Source organism: Uloborus diversus, unplaced genomic scaffold, assembly GCF_026930045.1.
Source record: "Uloborus diversus isolate 005 unplaced genomic scaffold, Udiv.v.3.1 scaffold_17, whole genome shotgun sequence".
In the NCBI taxonomy this organism is placed as follows: Eukaryota; Metazoa; Arthropoda; class Arachnida; order Araneae; family Uloboridae; genus Uloborus; species Uloborus diversus.
Window position 1 is genome coordinate 1,450,429 of NW_026558318.1, and position 24,888 is coordinate 1,475,316.

The 24,888-nt window shown below is 32.6% G+C and overlaps 1 protein-coding gene across 2 annotated transcripts in view; it reads right to left on the reverse strand.

The window, feature by feature from the left end:
- Nucleotides 1–4,014: 4,014 nt before the first annotated feature.
- Nucleotides 4,015–24,888, reverse strand: part of LOC129233105 (protein Mpv17-like) — a gene marked incomplete at its 3' end in the record, with an annotated part of 84,618 nt that continues 63,744 nt past the window's right edge. For both annotated transcript variants that reach the window (XM_054867163.1, XM_054867164.1), the window contains 3 exon segments: nucleotides 4,015–4,067; nucleotides 7,944–7,976; nucleotides 11,634–11,729. In XM_054867163.1, coding sequence (XP_054723138.1) covers nucleotides 4,015–4,067; nucleotides 7,944–7,976; nucleotides 11,634–11,729 — 182 coding nt within the window.

The following is a 24,888-nucleotide window of genomic DNA, read 5'->3' on the forward strand; positions in this document are numbered from 1 at the left end:
TTTGGAATACTGGCGCTTTGCATGAAGTTTTTTTTTGATAAATATTCTACATTTGGAAATGCATGTTGTATAGTTTCAATATTTTCTGATTGAATGAATTTGTGAATATTATCTTCCTTCCGCCATTTGAAGCCAGTTTTCATTCTTTTCCTTTTTTATTTCCTAATGGTTCTTACTATTCCCCTTTTTTTTTCTGTTTTCATTTATTATTTCCTAATGATCATAGCTTTTGCTTTTTCTCTGATTTTCATGATCAAGCAGTGATTGTGAAAAAAATGTCTACCCGTCCACATACATCAGTTGATATATGTGGACGGCTCTAAATCATTTTCTAAAATATCTTCTTTCTAAGTAATATTGCCTGGTTCATCAGGGGGTAATTGGCATATTCCGCGTCTGATAAACTGAAATTAGACAATGTTTCTAAATGTGCAACAGCTTGTTCTACTGTAACAAATCTTGTTGATATTATGATTACTGATAATGTCTGCAAATCTTGCAACACTTTTTTTTACCATTTTTGACCCCTCCCCTTGGTTGTCGCACTTCAGCTTACCCCCTCTTGTCACATGTTGTGCAACCTTTCATAAATATCACGAGTATCACAAGCCCACTATATTATTTTTTCAGTATCACGTGACAATGCACAGCGCCGGATTTAGAAGTGTGGAGGCCCCTAATCAGGGTTCGAAAAGATCCATCATATTTTTGAAAATATCCGATACTTTGATATATATTCGAATATTTTGATATATATGTATATATCTGATGTTTTTTCGATCAGCCCTTTAATAGTAAATACATCCTGAAGTTACTGCTATTTATTTTTTTTTATATTATTATTATTATAATTTATAGACTTAAAATCACTGTTTCTTATTTATATCTAAACATACATTTCATTTTAAAAGTGAAAGTTAGGATATTTTGTAAAAATTTTTTTTTGTGGGGCCCCTTTGTTTTGGAGGCCCCCGGGGCAGTAGCCCCGCCTGCCCTCCCCTAAATCCGGCCCTGACAATGCAGCTGTCAGAGCAGGTGTGGATTCAATATCATTTCCTCTGTCAAAATGTTATTACGAGGGTATATTGAAAAGTAAGGTCTCCAACAACGCCATTTGCAAACGGGAGTTGCTAGGCAACTCCCGTTGTGACGACAGCCCTGCATTCCTTGGCAAAATGTGACGACAGCCCTGCATTCCTTGGTTCCCCAACCACAACGTAGAACAAGCAGCCCAACGCTCAGCTGTTTAGGATGGGGCTCGCCCGCCAGGTGCTCAATCATTCGACTTTTTAATGCCAAAAAGGTTTCTCCAATAGAAATTCATCGTCAGTTAGTGGAAGTGTATGATGAGAAGTGATAGACATCGGTAAACGATATTTAACCGCGTTCTCATTCCTAATGTAATGTAATAAAAAATTTACTTTATTCAAATTAGATTAACTTCTCAACTCTTTCGGCACGTGTAAAGTTTCAGTTTTAGGTTGGCATCCTTTGATGCCCAATCATATGCAAATGAGGCAAGTATAAATAGCATAGACTAATAATAGGAGTAGACCGAGCTATGGCAACCCTTTTGCTGCTCATAAACCAAACCATGTGACTGGTGGATATCCTAGCAACAGCGGGCGTTAATCGTAGCAGACGATCAACGCCAGCGCGAAATAAAATAGAATTGATGGAACACGGAAGAATGATCTTTTATGGAGTCCGATTTGTAAATTTGTTATTCTAAGTTGTAAATATTTTGTTAATATAGTGAGTTTTTCGTTTAGATAGCATTGTGCATTTTCTTTAGTCAATTTCAATAACTCTCTAAGCAATAAAAGATGCAAGCGACCAAGAAGAATCGGCAAACGGTAAGATTTTTACCTACAGTTTCAATTTAAGATACCAATTAGTATATTTTTGCGTTAACGCAAAACGTTTACGCCATTTCGTTCACGCCAACGCTGACAGCTCCAAATGAAATAAAAGTTACCGAAAACTGATCAAAAACTATTACTAATGTCAAAATAATGCAGAACTAAAAGAAAAACAGTTCAATCTCTGCACCTGGAAGTTTTTTTTAATGAAAACACATTGTCTTAAAATACATGTCGAGTGCCAAACTATAGATAATGCTGCCATCTAGCAACCATGCTGCCAAAGTCTTCGCCAAGCCCTTCCACTAGTCACATGATACATCTATGAACCAATTTTCTTTATCAGCAAGAATGAGAAAGCTCGGTCTACTCTTATTATTAGTCTATGATAAATAGTGAACGATTCCAATCGTTCTCTCTCTTCTCTTTTGTATACGTCAGCCTCTTGTGTGTTAGGTGTTGGGGAGTTGCGAACTCCACCTCCGCTTATGGCCAGGGTTTATTCTTATAAACTTATTTTTGTTAGTTTATTTATTTTAGTTTTTATGGACCAATAAATTTTTGGTAAGATTTTAAACACGTTTCCAATGTTCATTTCTTCACATTAACATTTGATTCTGCATCTTCCACTGTGTGGTATTATCTCTGCTTGTATAAGCATGTTACATTGTCGACTGACTTACGGAATTTAGCCTTTCGGCTTTTCGTTTAAACATCGTAAGTTATCAAGAAGTGCATGCAGGCCCGCGCCAAGCCTGATAGGCACAGTCATGCAAATGTCTTTTGAGCGCCTTTATTCTGTGATGTTCAGTGAATATGTAGTTTGCACTTGTTGTGAGGTTTTGTAGACAAATATAATATGGAGAAAATACGTTTAGCATTTAATTTATTAAAAAAGTGTTAATATTTTATTTTGGGATATGATCTACGTTTTTACTTATCTCGAAGTTATTTCGAGTTCAGTAGCTCCTCTGATTTGCTGATGCGTTTTGAAAAAAGACAATATTTTAAACATCAAAGTTTACGCTGCTCTAAATACCTCTCTAATCTCTAACTGATGAATAATTTATCTAACTTTCATGCCTGTTCAAACATGACAACAAGACAATGATTATATTTTTAAATCGAAGCATAATCCAGAGCAGATTTAAGAATTCTTCAAGAGAGGAGCAAAACTGCGTTTTTAGAAGCTCAATTTTAGAAAAATTACAGATGAGTCTCTGAACTCTCTCTAACGTCATCGAACAACAATTAAAATTCCATTTCTGGAACTGCACTTTTGAAAAAATAACAGAGGGAAGAGCTTGAACCTTATGCGTTCCTCTAATGTTACCAAAGATGGTTTAAAATCGCGATTCTAAAATTCAATTTTGCAAAATGTCGCAAGCCCCAGAACCTTTTCTCTTCCTAACACACCGATGATAAAATTCTGTTTTTAGAGCCCAATTTCAAAAGTCGGGAGAGGAGAGTTCTGAACCTCATCCCTTCTCCTAATGTCATCAAAGATGGCTCACAATTGTGTTTTTGAGACTTCAGTTCCGAAACATTCCCGGTAGAGAGCTCCTAAAATTCATCGAAAATTGTCTTAAAAAACACTTTTGGAACTTCATTGTCGAAAAAATTGCCGATAAAGTCCTGCAATCACCCAAGAGTATAATAATGAAGAGAGATTCCACCTTAAAATCTGTAACCAAAATCTTTTCCAGAAAAAAACAATTATTCTGAATTATGGAATCGTTGAACAGGCATTGAACTCAATATCTAAAACAAATACATTGTCCAAAGCACTTTTTTCAACTCTAGATTTTTGAGCTCGGCGCCTTTTTGACTCTGGCGCCGCCGTGCGCCGCACGACCTTGTGTTGGATGGGAAGGTATGATTGAAACTAACTCTTGCCCAAACAACCTAATACATTTAGCAGAGTGAAATTGGAGTTCGTGAATCAGTATAATTGAAGACGAATAGCTCATTAAACATGAATTAATTTATTAAAAGATAAAAACAAAGTATATGGCTTTAACAAAAAGTAAATAAGGATAAGTATATCATTATTGCAAATACCCCGTTGACCTAGACTAATAAGTAATTATCAATTGACCCGACTATCGTTCATGAGGAACGAAGTGCTAAAAAAGAGTAATAAAAAAATTACCTCAGTTGTAAAGGAATGACATAAAAAGTAATGAGTTGAGCACAAGGCCACAGCTGAAAAAAAGAAAAAGATTAATTGAAACTATGTTTTAAAATAAATATATGTAGGTATAACATGAAAATTAGATAGAGGAGAGTGAATAAATAGAGAATACCATTTTGTTTTTTACACATTTGCCCAAATGTTTCAAATAAAAAACATTTTGTAGTCATTAATAATAATCATATATTTACGTTATTTTGTAACAAGTTTTGGTTACATTGACTAATTTTAAATAAAAAAAAAAAAAAAAACTAAAACTGATAAAGGTATCTAAATATGGAATAGGTATCCCATACATGGAATACTATAAACACCATCAAAACTTAACCTTAACTTAAATGCGATTCTTTGGAAACATGGAAAAGAACACAAATTGCTCACAAAAATCACAAATCCAGACAAGGCCGTAGCGAGGATATTTTTTCGGGGAGGGACATGGTCGAGGCAAAGGTGGTTCCAGGACATGTAATCAAGTGGGAAAATAGCATTTAAAAATTATGTTTATTATGTTGTTTGCAAAAATTAAACAACAATGCATTTAAAAAAATTTGTATCAAATAATTATTTTAATTAATTACTTCATTAATATTTGATAACTAATCTATATTCCATCGGAATTATTTATTAGGGAGTTCACAAAATAAGAGAACAGCGTACGCTTTTACAGCGTAACACTTGATACAGTGTTTATTACATGTTTTCAATTACAAATGCATGCGTCGGGGGCTTTTAGAATAACTTTCACGTAAATAAGCGAAAATAGTCACAGTTGAAAAGTAATCTACACTCACCACCTCAACAAAAAAAATTAATACTCTTAAAGGCTTACTTTATTAAAATCTACAAAATTAAGCATGTAATCAAAAGTATGATAGGATTAAAAATGATAGTTTTGATCATGTAACTCTGTTACGCCTCTTGTTGAAGTGTATATGTTATCCGTAACAAGAGTCATTAGCAATCAGTAATGGACCAAGATGTGAAAAAATGAATACTTTTTGAAATTACAAAAAAAAAATTGTATGGTGGTGTGGAGGGAGGGGCGAAAAGAAGAAGAAGAGGTCTGAATGAAAGAAGATTTGTATAACAAGGCCAAGTGATAGTGAAGGAGGAATCGAAGGAAGAGTTTTGATTAGATTGTCTTCGTTTGTTTATTTTTGGGAGATAGTTTAAAATTTCAGGGGAGGATTTGTCCCGACGGTCCCTGCCCTGTCTACGGCCCTGAATCCAGGCATCAGTCTCTGGTCCCGCGCAATCATTATGTGCTCAGAGCCCACACATGAGGCACTTGACCCATGTTTCCCCATGGGTATCATTTGAAAACGGCATGCCACAGAAAATACACTCTGAATCTTCAGAGTCTGGAGCTGTTTTTCCTACCAAGGCATCGGGCTCACTGTCTGTATCAAACAGCATCATCTCCTCATCATCATTATTATCTGAATCTGACTTAAGCTTAATCTTGACTCTTAGCTTTTTCCTTATTCCATAATTGGATACTATGATTCGTCCATATTTGGATTTTACGATTTCAAACTAACATTTATATAATAAGGTAATACAGTAGAAGACCATTATAATGCACACCTTGGGACCAGAGCTTTTGCGTTATAAAGGTTTTAGCGTTATATAGGTCATTTCACAAGTTTTTAAACTAATATTCAAATTATATCTATATATTAGCACTTCAGAATGAGTTTTATCTACAGTGAGTATTAAAGCACTAATTATACAATGAGTCATTCACAAATAAATATGTTTCACAATATGTCCCTTGCTCATTATCACCTCTTCCGGTAAGCTGTTCCAAGGTTCCACTACCCTGCTAAAATGATAACTTTTCCTGATATCCATGTTAGCCTGAGATTTAAATAGCTTAAAACAATGACCCTTTGTCCTGTTTTCAGTGCTAAAATTTAGCCCCGTAACATCTTTCATTTTAATGAATTTTAACAACTGAATCATGCCCCCTCGGTTTCTTCTGTGCTCAAGACTACATTTTTAGCATTCTAAGCCTGGAATCATAGTCTAAATGAGAAAGTCTATTTATTAGCCTTGTAGCCCGCCTTTGAACCCTTTCCAGTACATTAATATCTTTCTTAAGATAAGGAGACCAAAACTGAACAGTATATTCCAAATGAGGTCTTACCAAACTTCTGTATAAGGGCAAAAGAAATTCTTTAGATTTGTTTGAAATAGATCTATTGATAAACCCAAGCATCTTATTGGCTTTGTTACTAGCTATATTGCACTGTTGACTAAACTTTAAATCGTGACTTATTAACACGCCCAGATCAGTAACATTTTCTGCCTGACTAATGACTGATCCTTGCAAATAATAACTTGTACACTTATTTCCATGCCCTAAAGTTTAAAAGTCTGTAAACTATTTGACATCTTCTTTTGTATTGATACATTGCCTTTACAATGTGTAAGAGACAGCAGACAAGGGTCATACTGGTCCAAGTAGAAGAGAACATAGGTCCTTCTCTGCCTGTCTTTTGGTACAGAAAAGATTTGTGCATGGTTGCACAGATCTTGATTTGCATCAAAGAAAGGAAGAATGATCTGGACGGGTAAAAAAGTTTTCTGGAAACTACGTGGTTACTTTTTTTTTTCACATCCTTTCTACAGAAAATCAAAGAGATTAGAAAGTCAATTGGGAATGCAAAGGTATTGGAATGCTCACTCTTATCTCCTGGTCGCTAAAAAAGATCGTCTTCATTCTCCATTTGATGTTTGTACCTTTCTAAAGTCAAAATTTACTTGTATTTCAATCTTGTTTAAATTTTAATAAGTGTGATAGTGCATTTTTGAACTATGTCAAAGCATTTGAAAATCATGTTAACAAGAACGAATGATAATTTACTTGTGTATTGGATGGATAACTATTTTTAACAATTTCTGTTATATTGCGTTTTTTCTTTGCAAATTGAAAAGCAATATATTACTAGCGGTTACTGTACTACCTTAACTACAACAAGGTGGACCAGTTTATAAAAATGTGCAATACATGAAAGTCTTGTTGATTCAAGGGTTGATGTGCTACTTCCCTCCATTGCATTTTCAAGAAGTTCATTTCTTTTCCCAACTTTTTCAATGTTTTTGCTCTCATGGTTTCACAAGTTTCAATTAATCATCTTGAATGTTGACTTCTTGGCATCTAAAATTGCACAACCCAAGTTAGGATTCCTTTTTTAAAGTCTCCAAGAGCAACTGGATGACCGATCAATTTCAAATATTTTTAGATGAATGGTTTTTGAAAATATTTATTGTACAAAATACGAAAATCAAAAAAGTTACGAGAAACTACAAGTAAAGCATTCATACAAATAAAAAAAAATGAAAAAGATTTATGCGTTACGCTATGTGTTAAGAAACTGTTGAAAATACTAATGTCATATAAGCTTAAGAAGACTTAATTTTTGAAAAAAAAGTGGGCATTATTTTAAAATTGTGTTCTTTAGCAGCAAATTTTGGGCTTTTCTACTGTAAGGAGTTCCATACTAAATAGAACAAGCAATATGCTACCACTGCATTATTTTCACATTAATATCCATTTCACCTTATCTTTGATTAAATTAGGTCAAAACTTTCACAATGAAATTTTATCAATTTGAAGTAAAAAATTATTTGCTTGAAATTCCATAAAAATGATTTAAAGCAATGAATCATGGTTTTGAAAAAAATATTTAAGTTATAAAATAAAAAAAAATTGAAGGATGTATCATTGACTAAATACCATGTGAATTGTTAATAGCAAAGGATAACTGTATATAACCCCACATGCATATGAACACAAAGCGAGGAAACAAAACAGGGAACAGTTATTAAAACCCTACAAATGGCAGAGAAAAGAGGAATTTAACATTGAGAAAAAAAATTACCTTGTAGCTAGTCTTTAATATCGTGAAGTAATCCTGAAAGAAAAGTAAAGATTCAAAATGGTAATGAATAATTAAAATACAATGACAGTAATCAATACATGAAAAGTAAACAGATTTACAAGTAGATAATACTTATTATGGTAGAGAAGGAGCCAGTAGTAAAATTCTGCCATTTTCCAATGTATAGTTAAACGCTTCATTTATTAAAAAGAAACAACTTGAGTTCATTTGAGCACAAATTTAAATACAGAATGCGATTTTATTGTTCCTATATATAATCTGTCAAGCTTGAAATAACAAAAGAAACTCAATGTCCAATCCTTGTTGAATCAGAAGTTTTTGAGAGATGTAAACTTATTTAAGATTTGGAACCATATCTTTTTACACTATTAGGAATAAAATGGTTTTTATGAATGAAGCATGACTATCATTGAAATTTGAGAGAGAACTATACTTCCATACTAAGCACAGATGTGGTATCTGCACATTTTATCAAAATTGAGTTATTGTCACCAGGTAGTCTTTAGTAATTTAATTTACCTAAATCCCAAGTTTTTTGGCAATTTGTGAAAGCAAAATATTAAAAAAAGCTTTAAGAAAAAAGTCGTAACTGCACATTTTGGGTAGTTCGCTAAGGCAATTTGAACCTAAGTGACAAATACTAAGCCTTTAAAGTGGTATCTGCGCAGTTACCACCTTTTTCCTTAGTAATTTCTAGATACGACATTTATACCTTAGTAAAGCAGCATATTTAATAATGTAGCAGTTCATTGTGACAGAGTACTAAAATTAGTTTACCGTTGAATCGTTGATATAGGTCGATAATAAAGACTAATACAACTTTGCATAAATCGTCAAGTAAATATTCAGCTTTTTCCATTTAAATTATTTAAAATGGAAATTCATAAAAATTAAATGCTCATGTAAAATATTCATATCTAATTCTTTCATGCAAAAACAAAAAGGCATTTCATTCTATGGCCAATTATATTTTTATTTAAGTATCGTCTGCGGTCAAAATTATCTGCATGCTCAGTAAAAATAAATTTAGAAAATAAAACATTATAAATGGTAGCACCAACACATTCTTTGAATACAAAGAACAGAAAATTATTATGGTTTACAGTTTTAAGTCCGAAATTTTGGATAAGGTATTTTTCAGAAGGTAGATTCTGTTAGATTTGTACAGTCGAACCTCCATATATCGAACTTCCACATTTCAAAATTTTCTATATATCCAAATCCCAGGAAATTTCTATGTTCATTATATAGAAAAATTCTTTCTATACATCGAAAAAATCTCTACATATATCAAAAGTTTTTTCAAGACATTTGTAGATTTTTTTCCCACTTTAGACTGTTTGTCTCTCATGAAAAATGCAGGTTAGAGGAGAAAATTATGTTCACTAAAGGTTGCTACGGAACTCATAAGGAATCTGGGGTTGAAGGGTGTGTAGTTAAGTCGTTGTTCCGTTCTGAAGTTCTTTAAATTCCCTCAAGTTTACTTCAAATCTTAGTTGTAACCAGTAACACTGTAATATCAGTTACAAGTTATCTCTTTTGTCTGTTGATTATCATAGTCTTCTTAGCTTCAGTAAAAATCATTCGAGTTAAGTAGATTGATTTTTTACTTTTCTCTCGATCACATTGTTAAAACGAAAATCCCCTAACGTTTTGATCAAGTTGCATTGCTGAAGAATATGAAGATGTATGTTGATGTAAAAATGTAATTTCTGTTAATTTTTAAATCATTAACTTTCATTTAATCCGATGCTCGTATAAATTACAAATTGAGTTTCATACACGAAAATTAGCTTTGATTTTAATGTTTCAGGATACTTTTATGATAAAAAAAGATCGTTTCCATACATCAAAATTTCTACGTATCGAATTTTTTTCGGCAATTTGTTACTTCGATATATGGAGGTCTGACTGTATTAACAAAATAAAGCAGCAGATAAGTTCAAATAAAGCAGAGCATTAGTTAATCACACATCAGAAGCGTTTTATTAAGTCATTTTTGTCGTATCTGTGCAGGTACCCCTAAAAATGCCCAAGTAATAGCCACTTACAGTAAAATTAGCCTAGCACATAAAAAGGTTGTGAAGGGAAAATTTGTCGTAACTGCATTCATTAATTTTAATTTAAGATTTTTACAAAAATACGCTCTTATGTAGGTTAGATAAGTTTTTTACAAAACAACTATAACGAGTTGAACATTTAATTAAGTCACAAATCAAAGAAACGAGTTGCAAAACTTAATTCATGAATTTCTCATTTTGAGTTCCACTGCAGATATGTTTTTTACTTCCTTTTACAGAAAAGGAAGTATTTTATTCGCAAAAAAATTTTCACTCAAATATCGACCTTCATTTCCATTTTTCTCACCCCCAAATGAATGTTGAGTTTATTTTTCAACCCGACCACACGTGGATATATGCCTAGGAACCTGCAGACACCCGAAATATCCATTTTGATGATCCCCGAGTTAATTACAACGAATTTTCTCGTGACGTCCGTATGTACGTGCGTATGTGTGTATGTATCTCGCATAACTCAAAAATGGTATGTCCTAGAAAGATGAAATTTGGTACGTAGACTCCTAGAGGGGCCTAGTTGTGCACCTTCCCTTTTGGTTGCATTCGGATGTTTTTAAGGGGGTCTTATGCCCCGTTTTGAGGGGAAATCATTGTTAATTTCGATGTTAACTCATGTGGTGTTATAATTTGTCGGACACTTGGCGATATATCGCCAGTCCTTTAGTCGCCAAGTTTTGTCGCCAGCTTGGCGACAAATTAGGCGTGTTTTTTTTTTTTTTTAATTTGGTTTTAATTTGGCCATATTTAGACAGGCCATATGATTTTTTTTTAAAATTTCCAACAATTTTTGTTCATTTTATCTTTATTTGTTCAAAATTTCAAGTTGGGATCTCAATGGGATCATGTTTTTATGAATTTTTGAATAAATTTGACTTAAGAAATAATGGCAACTCCTGGAAAGCAATTATAATGCTACCAGAATCATCTCAGAATTAAAAAAAAAAAAAAAAAGTGGTTTGTGGTTTATTTCTTCAAAAGGTGAGCCAAAACCAGAAAATACAAGAATTTGAGAAGTGTCCCTAATAATTTGGCCATCAACTTTAATTGCACCCAAACTGGTTTAAAGCAACACCTCTGCTAATAAGATGTGCGTCAGACCTAGATAAAATTTAAAACCATCTGCAAACTCAATTGAGTTCTTAAAAATTTTCTGCCGAAAAACAAGGTACTCCTCCTGAGCCTTATATTGCGATCAACAGAAAAAAATGTAAAGTTGAGAGTGAGTAGAGTACTTCTAAGTGACTAGAATGTTTTTTAAATTATATTTACTCCTTTCTCAATATTATTAATTGAAGACACATCAAAATTGGCGATCAACATTTGTTGCTCACCAAAAAAAAATAAAATATAAATAAAAAATACTGTATAAATATGCTTAAAATATATAAAAAATTTCTGCAAACATCGAAAATTTTCTACAAACAGCGTTCTTGTGTTCGTCTATGTTATTTGGGTCTGGTGTGTGTTATAATAGTATTTTACTGTAGAGTACTATTTTCAACATGATACAAATTTCTCTTGGCAAATTACAACTACAAAAAAAAAAAAAAAGGGGGGGGGGACAGTATAAGGGAAAAAATAATGAACTTACATTGTTGATTTTCTGCTTGATTTCATTCCAGGTATGAAACTGAGATTTTCCACACACAATAAGAAAGCTTGCAATAAATGCTGGACTAAACATACACTAGAAGGAAAAATTATAAATGTAATGTCACATAACTTAATGAGAATGAGGTGGCCCCCTAAGTCTTGGGGAAGCCTGGGCAAAAAATTTTTTTTGCAGGTCCTTTAATTAAAAAATATATCGTCGCCTCAGAGCAACACTAAGACATCTAATCCCAGGAATAACACTACTGTTGCTCTGAGGCGACGATATTAATGATTGTATTAATTAAAGTGGTGTTGAATGCAAGAGCGATGTCAATCCCCCTTCCCTCCATGAATGAGACTCCTCAAAAAAGTGGAAAAATATCCCTATAAACAGCCCCTTAAAATTTCAATACCTCAGTTTCCTGCCTGGCTCGGCTTGAAAAGAATCATTTTTTGTCAGCTCTTGTTTTTCTAAGGTTCAATACTTTTCCAAATATGCTTGAAAAGCTTCACGTTAACGAAATATTAAGCACTCGACCTTCTTATAACACTAAAGTACCAAACAAAGAAGATTTTGAATGTAATTAAATCAACATTTTGCTTTAAACTATCTGTCACATTTGTTTCCACTATACAATTTTCTTGTCAGTAATTAAAATATTTTGACCTTGGAGCCAGTTTTGCTGTGGTGAAATCGGTTTTTAACGGAATACTTCCTTTCATACTATGATGCGTTTCACTATTTTATTTCAATCGAGATTTTCTTTTTGAATAAGTACTTTTAGTGTAGTTGGTCACTTTACGCCAGAAAAGGCTACATACAGCATGATATTCATCCAAACTGATGATCCACAAACCATTCCAACAAATGATAACAACTGTCTTAACAAAACATAAACAGTCTCAAGACATACGTTTCTTCCAAATAAAATTTAGATGCGTGATTTAAAAAACATGTTAAACTATTTGAAGTGTAGAAAGAAAATAAATAAATAAAATAAAATAGGACGGTCGAGCAATAGTTTCACTTAAAAAAGAAAAAAGCCTTACATCGACTTACATAATGCTTTTGAATTTGTTTTCAGCCAAGTGTGTTTGAAATTAGCCAAAGTGGCCAATATCAGCCAAGCCTGGCAAACCCTAAGCAAGTTTAAAACTTTAAAGTGAGAAGAGACAAATTTTCATTGTTATGGTTTTGCAAATCGTCTGCCTGATGTGTCAATTCACAGTTTACTTCAAGGCTTAACTCAATTAGACTTTGTATTAAAAAACCTTTTTTCGTAAAAAATTGCGTTTTACAGAAAAAACACTGATGTAGATCAACTTAGAATGCTAATTTACAATTAAATCCAAAATTTCATCCAAATCGTTAGAGCCGTTTTCGAGATACGAAATATATACATACCCACAAGAATTGCTCGTTTAAATATATAAGATAAAATTATGCATATTTATATAATTCAATACTAATCATACCAATTTAAAATCAACAAAACATGTTTCTCAATACAATCCCACATATATATACATTATCATATGAGTCTCTCAGAGAAGCCAATACTGTTTAGTTGAAGAAAAGAAAGAGACAGGGAGGGGGTAAATGTTTTTTTAAGCATTAAATTTTTGGTTTCTTAATTTGATTAGAAAAATATAATTAAAAATCTGATAAACATGCTATGTATTTTAATAATTATTATCTGTTTCATTAAAATTTGCAAAAATAAGAAAATACTGAAAAGGGGACTTAACCATATTGGCTTAGAGAGAAACATGTTAATCGTTTAAAATTTAGTTTTCTTCCATTGCTGAACATCTACAAATTATGTTACACATTTGGGCAATACCTATCTTATTTAGGCCTTGAAGGAGTTCATTCTTAATAAGTAGTTAATCTCTCTATGTTTTTCACTCCTATTTTTTCCATACATCTCATTTTTCTTACAGACAAATAGATAAACAAAAGGGGGAAATCAAGTTGAATTTTAATGAATTTAATTTTAAAATCTCATGTAAGTAATAACAGGTAACAGCTGAATTAGGTCAAGCATGTTCCATAAAGGCATAAAAATATTTAAAAAAAAGTTGGGTACAATAATACAAGTTAGCATGGGGCCCTGGGTGGCTGTCTGGGCTAATGGGGCTTAGAGCCACCTCAGATGAGATAAATGTAGAAAATCAGAAAGAAATTACACTTCCAGGTATGCAAAAATTGAATAAAATGGCAAATAGATTAGTTATACACACAATACTTAAACTTCTCCAGTTTTTTACCTCCAGTATTAAACATAACTTCACTTTTTCCTCCAGTCAAAAAACAACTGATAATATCACGAAATGGCTTTAGTTTATATCCAGGAAAATTTGAGATGTCATGAATGTATTACTTTTTGCGAGGGGCCCGTGTCCTTAAAGGGGCTAACGGCCCTAGAAATTGAAGAAAAAATAGGGAAAAACTAGCATTAAGACTTATTCTTAACACTTCTGGCCACTAGGGTGGCCTACATATTTAGTTGCAGGAGGGCTTAAAATGTATAGATCCGGGCCTGCTCTTTTTAGCTCAATTCTTGTGTTGCCACAACATATTGCAACTGAAAAAAAAAAGACTTTGAACTTTTCTGCTGACACCTATTTTCATTGAACAGAATACAAAAAGCTATCTCAAATAGAACAACAAATGAAAAACAAGTTTGGAGAATAAAGAGTAGCATAAGCTTTATGCTGCTGTTTAGTTAGTAAAATGCTAGTCTGTCTTGCATTACAAACATTTTTGGAAAGCTATCAAAAAAAGAAAGAAATAATAATAATAATAAATGAATAATAAAATAAAATAATTTGCTGAAGAAAGTTCAAAAAAAAAAAAAATAAATAAATAAATAAATAAACCAAGTGGTCAACTTACAAAGGGTTTTTTACAATACTCCAAACCAAAATTAGCGTACATTAGTGGTCAAGATAGAAAGGTGGTCAAAATACAGAGGTTTTCCTTCATTATATGAGATAGGACTAATTCCGTTCCTGACAAAAGCGGTCAACAAAGACAGGTGGTCAGCTTACAAGGGTAGTCAACTTTACAGGTTTTACTGTAGCTACAAATGAATCACAAGTGTGATGTACATTACAGAACTTTAAAAATAGAAAGATCAATGCACATTTTGTTTAAAGATTCAAAAAAAAAGTTACAAATCATGTAATTTATTTACTTAATGTATCAGTGACAACAATTATAGAAACAGGACAAAATGTTTAAAGAAAATCATTATGTTTTCCATTATAGACATTATTTCTCCTGGTTTAATGTATTTAATAGTAGAATTTGTTTATCAAAGAAAAAAATTACTCTTTTAACATATTTTAATAACGAAGACAGTCATAAAAATTAATGTTTATTGATTTTCCCACCATTCATACATGAGACTTCTTTTATAATATTGGGATCAAAAAAGTTCATTGAAAGGTGAAAATTAGACATTAATCTTTTTTTTTTATAAGAGCACCAAGTTACATGAATATTTTCTGTTTTCATAATTTTATATACAGTGGAACCTGTGTAAGTTGACCACTTGCGGTGCAGTACTTTGGTGGTCAACTTAGAAAGGTGGTCAACTTATAGAGGATAGTTTAATGAAAGCTTTTTTTTTTGTCTTTTCTTGCCCCATACATTCATTTTTCAACTAATGGGAATACTTTAAACTCACTTTCATTGTTTAACATTACTTTAAAACAATAAGAAAAAATTTTGTTTAAATATTTTTAGAGATTATTTACCGGAATAACGTGTAAAGTATCATAGAAATTTAAAATTTCTGTAAATTGATCCAAAAAAAATTTTTTTTTGTCTCATTGCTTATGAAAAACTACTTACTTGATATTATCAATTCCTAAAAATTCATAACAAGTCAAAAGAGACTCAAATTCTTCATTTGACTTTTTCTTGTACATTTGTAACTGTGGTAATAACAAAATAACTCCGTATTGAAGTTAGGCGCATTTTCTAGGACTGAACATTAGCCCAATGTTTTTCGATGGAAACATAAATATTTATAGGTTTTTTCTTAAATGTCTGGTTGCTAATTTGAGGCATAACTGATTACACTTTTAGTACAATCTAATGCTTTTGCCAAATGGTCAACTTAAAAAGGGTTTTTTACAATGCTTCAAACCAAAACTGGTGTATATTATTGGTCAAGATACACAGGTGGTCAAGATAGAGAGGTGGTCAAGTTACAGAGGTTTTCCTTCATTATGTAAGATAGGACTAATTCAGTTCCTGACAAAATCGGTCAACTTAGACAGGTGATCAACTTAACAGGTTTTACTGTATTTTCTTTTCTTGCTCTGACTGCATCATCTATTGGGGAAGCAAAAAGCATGCAGGTATAAGCGAAAATTTATGCCTACTTTAAGTGTTCTTCGACTTCCTTAGTTTTTTTTCCTTCTTGTCATAACTCATAAATATTCTAAGGTTAAGATTTTTATACATTATGCATTACACAGAGGGGTTATTTGAGCCAAAAAGCTGGCCAAAAGTGGAAATGTCAACTTTACCGATTGGTGTCGGCCTTAAGTCTCGAAACAGGTGGACAGTGGCAGCTCCTGCCTTGAGAAAGTGAGGGGGTCAGATCAGGGGTGTGCTTGCACCCTCCATCCCTGGTTTAAAAAAATTAAACATTAAAAAAAATATTTAAACTTTTTTAAAACAATTTTTTGAGCTAAATAAATAAAATTAAATTCATTTTAAAGAAAGGACAAGCTACAAAATAACTACTAAGAAAGTCAAGAAAGATATTAATCTCATGTTTACGTAAATGATTGCCGGCACTGTGGTGCACTTTCATCCCCTAGCTTTCCAAAATAAAATTTAATTACAGTATACTCCCAATTATCCGTGTGCGGATTATCCGGTTTGCGGATTATCCATGCATCATTTTGGAATCACACTTTTTTAAAACTTCTTTCAGGCGCTAAAATCAAGGTAATACGAAGCGTATAGCCTACTATCCGTGCACATAGGTCAAATCGGACACGTGTCCTACCCTCATGTGCAAATGTTACATCTTTAATACAACCCATGAATCAAGGTGTAATTGCGTCAAGGAAACGACTGTACAGAGCTGAACTTTTAAAAAACTTGATCCACGAAGTTGTAAAGCTTACAAACTTTTGGAAGCAGTATTCATTATTGGATGCAGTGCATGGTATAGCAGCTGCATGGTCAAAGGTAAAATAAGTTACCCTTGCACAATCTTGGAGAAAAATCTTGCCAAAAGAGTCATTGGATGAAGAATCATCTTCGATTGCCGAAGATAATATCGATAACATCATTGAGGAAGTTAAAGAAATCGAAGGTTTCGAATCAGTTGACGCTGAAAATGTCGAAGAGATGTTTAAAAGCGACAAATGTGAAGCAGGATTGCAATGTCTAACTGACGAAAATATCATAGAACTTGTTACTGAATCAAACGCAAGTGATGATACCGAAAACAAAGATGAAGAACACGAAGAAAATAAAATTTCACAGTCTACTGCTCTACAATCTGTGGAACATTTATTGGATTACATGAGTGAAAGAGGTTACGATTACGGAGAAATAATTGCAGTAAGAAAAATTCGTACGGACATACGCAACAATTTAAACAAAGAAAACAAAAATGTATCACCGATTTTTTTATGCAATAAATTTTGAAGAAAAGTTCCAGGTTTGTGTGGGTATATATATGTATATTATTTTTTCTAATTTCCCCTTAAATAGTTACCCTGCATATTCCTTAAATTATTTTTTGGATTATCAGTCTTTTTCCATTATCCGTGCTACCCCACCTGGTGATTAGCACGGATAATCGGGAGTATACTGTAATCAGAAAGGGAAAAGCTGCAAAATATATCACAAAAATTTTATTAATCTCACGTTTATATCCAGTACGCTTTCCAACGCTGCAGTGCGCCTCTCTTGCATTACGGTAAGGGGCTGCAAGGGAGGAACTTTTATCCCCTGGCTTTTTGAATAAATAAATTTTCAAAAGAAATTTTAATTTAATATTTTCAATAGTAATATTATTTTTAATTTTTCAATAACTAGTTATTTTGAACGAATAGACTTAATTTTATTTTAAGCAAGGCCAAATTACAAGAGTACAAAAATATTGTGATCAGAGAAATATGTAAAAATTATAAATTAAATTGCTGTAACAAAGATGAAAATACATCTCAGTGATAGCTTTAAAATAAATGAAATAAAAATAAATGAACTAAATATTAAAAAACTAAAAATAAAAAAAAATGAAAAAACTAGTAAAAATAATTCTTAGCTATGCGGGTGCACCTTTCTGCATATGAATCTGCCAGCCTCCTTGGGCCAGATTCAGAATTTTTATGCAGACAATAAAATAAAAAATGATCTTGTAACGATACTTGCAACACAACATACAACAGTGGCGCAATTAGAAAATATATCAATTTGATTGATTTGGTTTGCTCATCAAATCTCTCAATTTCGAAACTTGTAGTTGTAAAAATGCACTTTTAGACTGTCTTTGGTGATGTTTGGGGAAAGAACGGTACAGAGGACTCCGCGGAAATTTGTAGAAATTGAAGCCTTAAAACGCGATTATGGGCCATATTTATTGACGTTAGGATACAGGATGAAGTTCCGGATCTCCCCAATGCTTTTTTTTTTTTTGAGAAAGAAATAGAAATCAATTCCCCCCCCCCCCCCCAACAATTTTTCGAAGTTACAGTTCCAAAAATGCAATTGTACACAAACTTTGAAGATTTTTACAAGAATGGGTTCTTGTGCTCTCCCCCAGAGTTTTTTTCAAACTTGAAGTCCTAAAAACTTAAGCACAATATTCTATGATATTATGAGGAGGAGTTCAGAGAATATTCCATTTCAATTTTTCGTAAGTGGTTTTTTAAAAAGCCTTTTTTTTTTGATGATATTAAAGGAAGGCAGTTCTGGGTCCTTTTCCCGAATCCTTTCTGAAAATAAAGTCTTAAAAACGCAATTGTAAGACCATATTTGTTAACATTACGGACATTAATCTCGTTAAATTGAAGCCCCCATTGTGCAATTTTAAGCGATTTTGGCACGCAATTTTAAGCAATGTTGTTAGGTACTCAGAGACTTTCCCTGGAAATTTTGCAAAATTGAAGATCTGGAAATTAAAGTTGAGATTTTCTGTATTGCGGGAGGAGGGGGGGGGGAGATTTGGAGGAAAGACTTTTATTTTCAGATGAACTTGAAAACAGAAGCAAAGAAATAGGGCGGGGGCAATTAGCTGACCAACTAGCTGTAACTATTGAATATTCAAAGATTTCTTTTTAAAATAAATTAAGATTTACCCTACTGTTATTTCTTTCGAATTAAAATCCAATATAGTCTCCAATCTACCGAGGAAGTTCTGTTGGGCGAATACTTCCTAACAATGCTCTGGAGAAAAAGGAAAAACGGACAGGCCCTGGGACCAATGTCTCATGTTAGTGATCGAAGAGCTTCGTGCTGATCTTTCTTGAAAGAAAAGTTGAGAATATTAGTGTTAGATTTTTAATTTAAATTTTTACAAAAAGTGAAAGAATCACTTAATTTGAAAAAAAAAATTAAAAATACGTTTTTGCATCATGCAGAATCAATCCTTTTTCCATGTAAACAGTGCATCACGTTGTGACTTCATTCGTGAGATCGGTCACGATAACTCAGTAGAAAGTAGTCAAATAGAAAAAGAACAAGATCGAATTTTCAAAAAATCGGTGCACCATCCGCCATGCTACAAACTAATTTTGTACCAATTTTCATGAAAATCGGCCGAACAGTCTAGGCGCTATGCGTGTCACAGAAATCCAGACAGAGAGATTTTCAGCTTTATTGATAGTAAAGATTTCTGCAATGATATCTTCTAATATTTTCTCAGTTTGAATAGGGAGGTTATTGGGGAGGCGAGGGGTGTGTGCGACCCCTTATATGTTAGATTTTTAATTTAAACTTTCACAAAAAGTGAAAGAATCACTTAATTTGAAAAAAAAAAAAAACATTAAAAATATGTTTTTGCATCATGCAGAATCAATCCCTTTTCGATGTAAACATTGCATCACGTTGTGACATCATTCGTGCGTTCTGTGGGTCGTGATAACTCAGTCAAATGAATGAACTTTTGGGTGAACCGAGTCACCAGTTCATTGTATCTTATAACCGCGAGAGTTTTTTTTTAGATTGAGTTACTTTTTGATTGGCAACACATCTTTAACTTTCTTGCATTGGCAACACATCTTGTGTTTTGCATATTCTTAATTTGAAAGCCATGTGAAGCATAGACTAATAATAAGAGTAGACCGAGCATCCCCAGACTTGCTGATGAAAAAAATTGGTTAATGGATACATCATGTGACTGGTGGAAGGCTCGGCGAAAACTTTGGCGGCATGGTTGCCAGCTGGCAGGATTCTCTATAGTTTGGCACTCGGTATGTATTTTAAGACGTAATGTGATTTTATTATAATTTTTTTCCCAGGTGCAGAGATGATTGAACTGTTTTTCTTTTAGTTATGCATTATTTTGACATTAGTAATTAGCTTTTGTTCGCAGTTTTCAGTAACTTTAATTTCATTCGGAACTACTACATCAGCGCTGGCGTAAACGTTTTGCGTTAACGCAAAAATGTACTAATCGGTATCTTAAATTGAAATTGTAGGTAAAAATCTTACCGTTTGCCGAATCTTTTTGGGCGCTTGCATCTTTAATTGCTTAGAGAGTTATTAAAATTGACTAAAGAAAATGCACAATACTATCTAAACGAAAAACTCACTATATTAACAAAATATTTACAACTTAGAATAACAAATTTACAAATCAGACTCCATAAAAGATCATTCTTTCGTGTTTCATCAATTCTATTTATTTTATTTCTCGCTTGCGTTGATCGTCTGCTACGATCAACGCTCGCTGTTGCTAGGATATCCACCAGTCACATGGTTTGGTTTATGAGCAGCAAAAGGGTTGCCATAGCTCGGTCTACTCTTATTATTAGTCTATGATGTGAAGACTTTAAATACTTTGAGTGATCTTTTTCGCTCTCTCTCACCTCTCATAGCCGTCATGAGTTGAATGTAGTAATTTGTCGTATTTTCGTGATGTCTGCCAGTGCTCTTTACTCCTGGCAGGTCGTAATACAACGTGATATCAATTTTAAAGTTCTAAAATGCCTTTAGGCCTATTCTGTGTGTTACGGAAATGCCTTATATTCCATGGAACCAGCATGTTCGTAAATTGAGCTTTGTTTCGTTGTATCATAGCGGCTGATATATTTATTTATCTAAATGTTTTTTAAATATTAATGAAGATGTTGTTCTACAACTTAAGTAATCTCTAAAGATAATAAATACAGATTTTCCTTGAGGAAAAATGCAACTTCAGGCTGTGGACATGTTTTGCAGGTTCACTTCTACTAGCGGTGTAGTCAGTCCAATTTCACTACACTTAATGCTCACAATTAGGATACACATTTCAGGGGTAAAATGCAACAAAATAAATTTTATGAAATATTTCCTGACCCCCCTCCCCCTCTCACATACAATCCCTTTTTCTTTTAATTTCACGCACAGAGAAAAAAGGAAAACAAATAAAAAGTTATAAATTATTGTGTGAAAAAAGTGAGGGGGCCCGGGCCCCCTCTGGCCCCTCCCACGAGCTGCCACTGTAGGTAGATAAACATGCCATTATGTGGAAGTATTCTTTTTTCACTGAAACTATCCATAAAAATTTGCCAGCAGTCGAAACTTAGCTCTTCAATGATTCGGTTGTCTTTGTTTACGACATTCGAGATTTTCAATAAACCTTCAACGTCTTATTTTTTGCGTTAAAATTATATTTGGAGAAAAATTTACTATGGATGGGCTTGGGGAAGGTTTGTATTCTATTACAGTAGAAGACCGTTATAATGCAGACCTGTATAACACAATTCGCTATAAACCGCACTACTTTTCAGAAGTAAGCAATAGGTTTTGAAGTTTAAAAGATCCCTCTGTTTTGCTTTGCAAAAATCAAAATTGTTAGGCAAAATAATTTTGAAAGTTTTTCATCTTTCCATCTTATTTCAAAAATTTTAAATTGAAAATTAGTACTCATAGTAAACAGAAAATACCAGATGGTTCTTGAAAATGCAGCTGTTATGCAAACCATGAAGCTAGCAGAAGTGCAGGATTTTGATTGTGAAACATATTTATTTGTGAATAACTAATTGTAATATTGGTGCTTTAATACTCATTGCAGATAAAACTCATTCTGAAGTGCTAATATATAGGTATATTCTGAATATTAGTTTCAAAATTTGTGAAATGATCTATATAATGCAAAAACCTGTATAATGCAAAAGCTCTGGTCCCAAGGTGTGCATTATAATGGTCTTCTACTGTATTAATCAATTTTTACTTTTTAAGACTGTCAGTATTTTTTTAATGCAATTCTTGAAGCCTCACAAAAATTTCATGCATTTTTTTGAAATTTTTTATGTAAATGAATATTTTTAAACACTGTGTACTCATTTGTACTACTTCTAAGTTATACCTTTTGTAACTTTAGAATGTCTAATTTGATAATCTGCAGCAAAAGTTTGCCTGAAAAGATAATAAAGTTATAAATAGAACACATTATTAGCTTCACAATTTTGAGCTTTTCAATTACTTTTAGGTTCTCTGGCTTCAGTCATTAGCACGACTCAAAAGCAACTGCACAATATTATAATGTAGACAGTACATAAAAGTAGACAGTAATAAAGACATAAAAAAGACAGCACATAAAGGCTATTTGATGCAAAGTTCAAACAAATTGAAATGAAACTAGCTGACATTATGTACTTATCTGATAAGAAAATATCGAAATTGAAAAATAGCAACCCATTTTATTTCTAGGTCTGACTTTGAAGTCAGTAGCATCAAATTGTCTTTCTATAGCATAATTTATATAACCCTGTAATTATTTCGACTTTATGCACCTTACTGAAACCTGTGAACCGTAAAATAACCGAAAAAAGGAAAATTTATGAAATTAATAGTGTACTCTATTTATAGTATTATTATTTTTCTATGCAAACTGCTCCAAACTTTTGCTGCAGATTGTCAAAATAGACTGTTATAGGAAAACTAGTAGAAGGGCAATATTTAAAAACATTCACTTATAAATAAAAAAGAAAAAAGGAAGGGATGTGTTTTTGTGAGGCTTGAAGAAAGGCATTAAAAGAAATAATAAAAATATATGCATATAAATTGATGAATAATAGAGCACAAACCTTGCTCGAGCCGTTCCATAATAAATGTTTCTTCTACTTTCACTTTCAACGAGAAAAATAAGACAATGAAGGTTTGTTGAAAACTTTAATATCCTAAACAAGGACAACCGAATCATGAAAGTGTTAAGTGCCGACTACTGGTAAATTTTTATGGTTAGTTTCAATGAAAAATGAACAATTTCACATACTGCCATGTTTATCCACCTGTTTTGTGACTCAGGACCGACAATAACCAGTAAAGTTGACTATTTCGACTTTTGGCCAGCTTTTTGGCTCAAATACCCGACTGTGCATTGTTTCAATGGTACATCATCTATCGCAATAAATGTTAAGTAATCAAGCAAATTGGTATTAAATGAAGTTTTGGTTAGAATATTCTTTTTGGACTATTTTGAAATGTAAAACACTGAAAAATTATGATAATTGAATTAAAAAAAAAGAGCTACTTGTGTTTTCTCTCCATGTAATTAAAAAAAAATTATGTTGGTCTGCCTAATAGAAAATCTTTATTGATTTAAAAAAAGAAAAACTATTTAGCAAACTTTCATTACTTTAAAAAATATAAGTTTCTAAATTTATGAAATCTGTAATTTATTTATAAAGCTTTGCTAGTTACTTTGCATTAATTAGATTTTAATCTTTGCAATAATATGTAAAATTTATGAAAACTGTTGGGGGAAAACAATTAAGTTGTTCAAGAAAATCATTTTTGAAAAAAAAAAAAAAAAAAAAAACATTTTTTTTATATTAAAGAAACCACTTTATTTAAACCGTGGTTTAAACCAAACAACCCTGAGATATTTACATTAATATTAACACATAATCTAAATAGCAGGTACTTGATTATTGGATAATTCTATGATTTAATATTTAATCATATCTTCATAACAGTTGGTTATTATACACAATAACTTAATTGTAGAGCATGCCTTTAATATTCCACAAAATTCTTTATAATACTTATTCTAATGAAAAATTTGAAGCATGTGCTTTTCTGCTACTACCGGGCAAAGCAAAAATAAAATCTTAATTGGTGATAAGTGTTAATGATATTAAAAAAAAAACACATTAAGTTGAAAATGTTGGGAAAAAAAAAAGAGTAGTAAAACATATAGAGAATTACATCCATTTACTGTGCATTTAATGCTAAAGCTCAACATACAGAGCAGCCAAAGCTTCAGTATTTGGCGCTTCAACCAAATTGCGCTTTGTGCCATCTCTAGTTACAACCAAAAACACCACATAAAAGGTGGCAAAAAAAAAAAATTTGAATTTTGACCTCTCGCATTCAAATTATGTTTTTCGAAATTACGAGTGTGTGTGTGTGTATGTAGGCATGTGTTTATGTGTGTGTGTGTGGGGGGGGTATGTGTGTTTGTGTATAGGGGTATGCATATGTATGTAGGCATGTGTGTTTGTGTCTGTGTGCAGGTATGAGTGTGTGGGTAGTTGTGTGTATGAGTGTTTGTGTGTGGTGGGGAATGTGTATGTGTGTGTAGGCATGAGTGTGTGGGTAGTTGTGTGTATGAGTGTTTGTGTGTGGTGGGGAATGCAGGGGTCTGGCCAGAAGATACTTGGGTCCGTTAACGGACCCTTCACAGAAATCCAATCAACCAAAACGGACCCTTCACAAAATTCTGATAAACAAGATCGGATCTTTCACAAATTGTTTATTGAAAGAGCAAATGTGAAAGCAAAATAACGCATATTTTTGTATATAAACCGATAATTTTTGGAACCTTTTCTGAAGTCAAATTAGAGGGATCAGCTTATACAAAATCGGCTAATTTTGCAAAAGAAGAAGAAAAAAAAAACACCGGCACTCTTGCAATGCTCCTGCAAACGATAAATAATTGCTACTGCAAATAAATATAATGATTGTTGTTTGTTTTATCACAGCTAATTAGCAGCGGTGTTGTTGTAAACTTTTCTGAAAAGGCGTTGGTAAGCACTTTTCTCCCCGTTCATGATTTAATAAACAA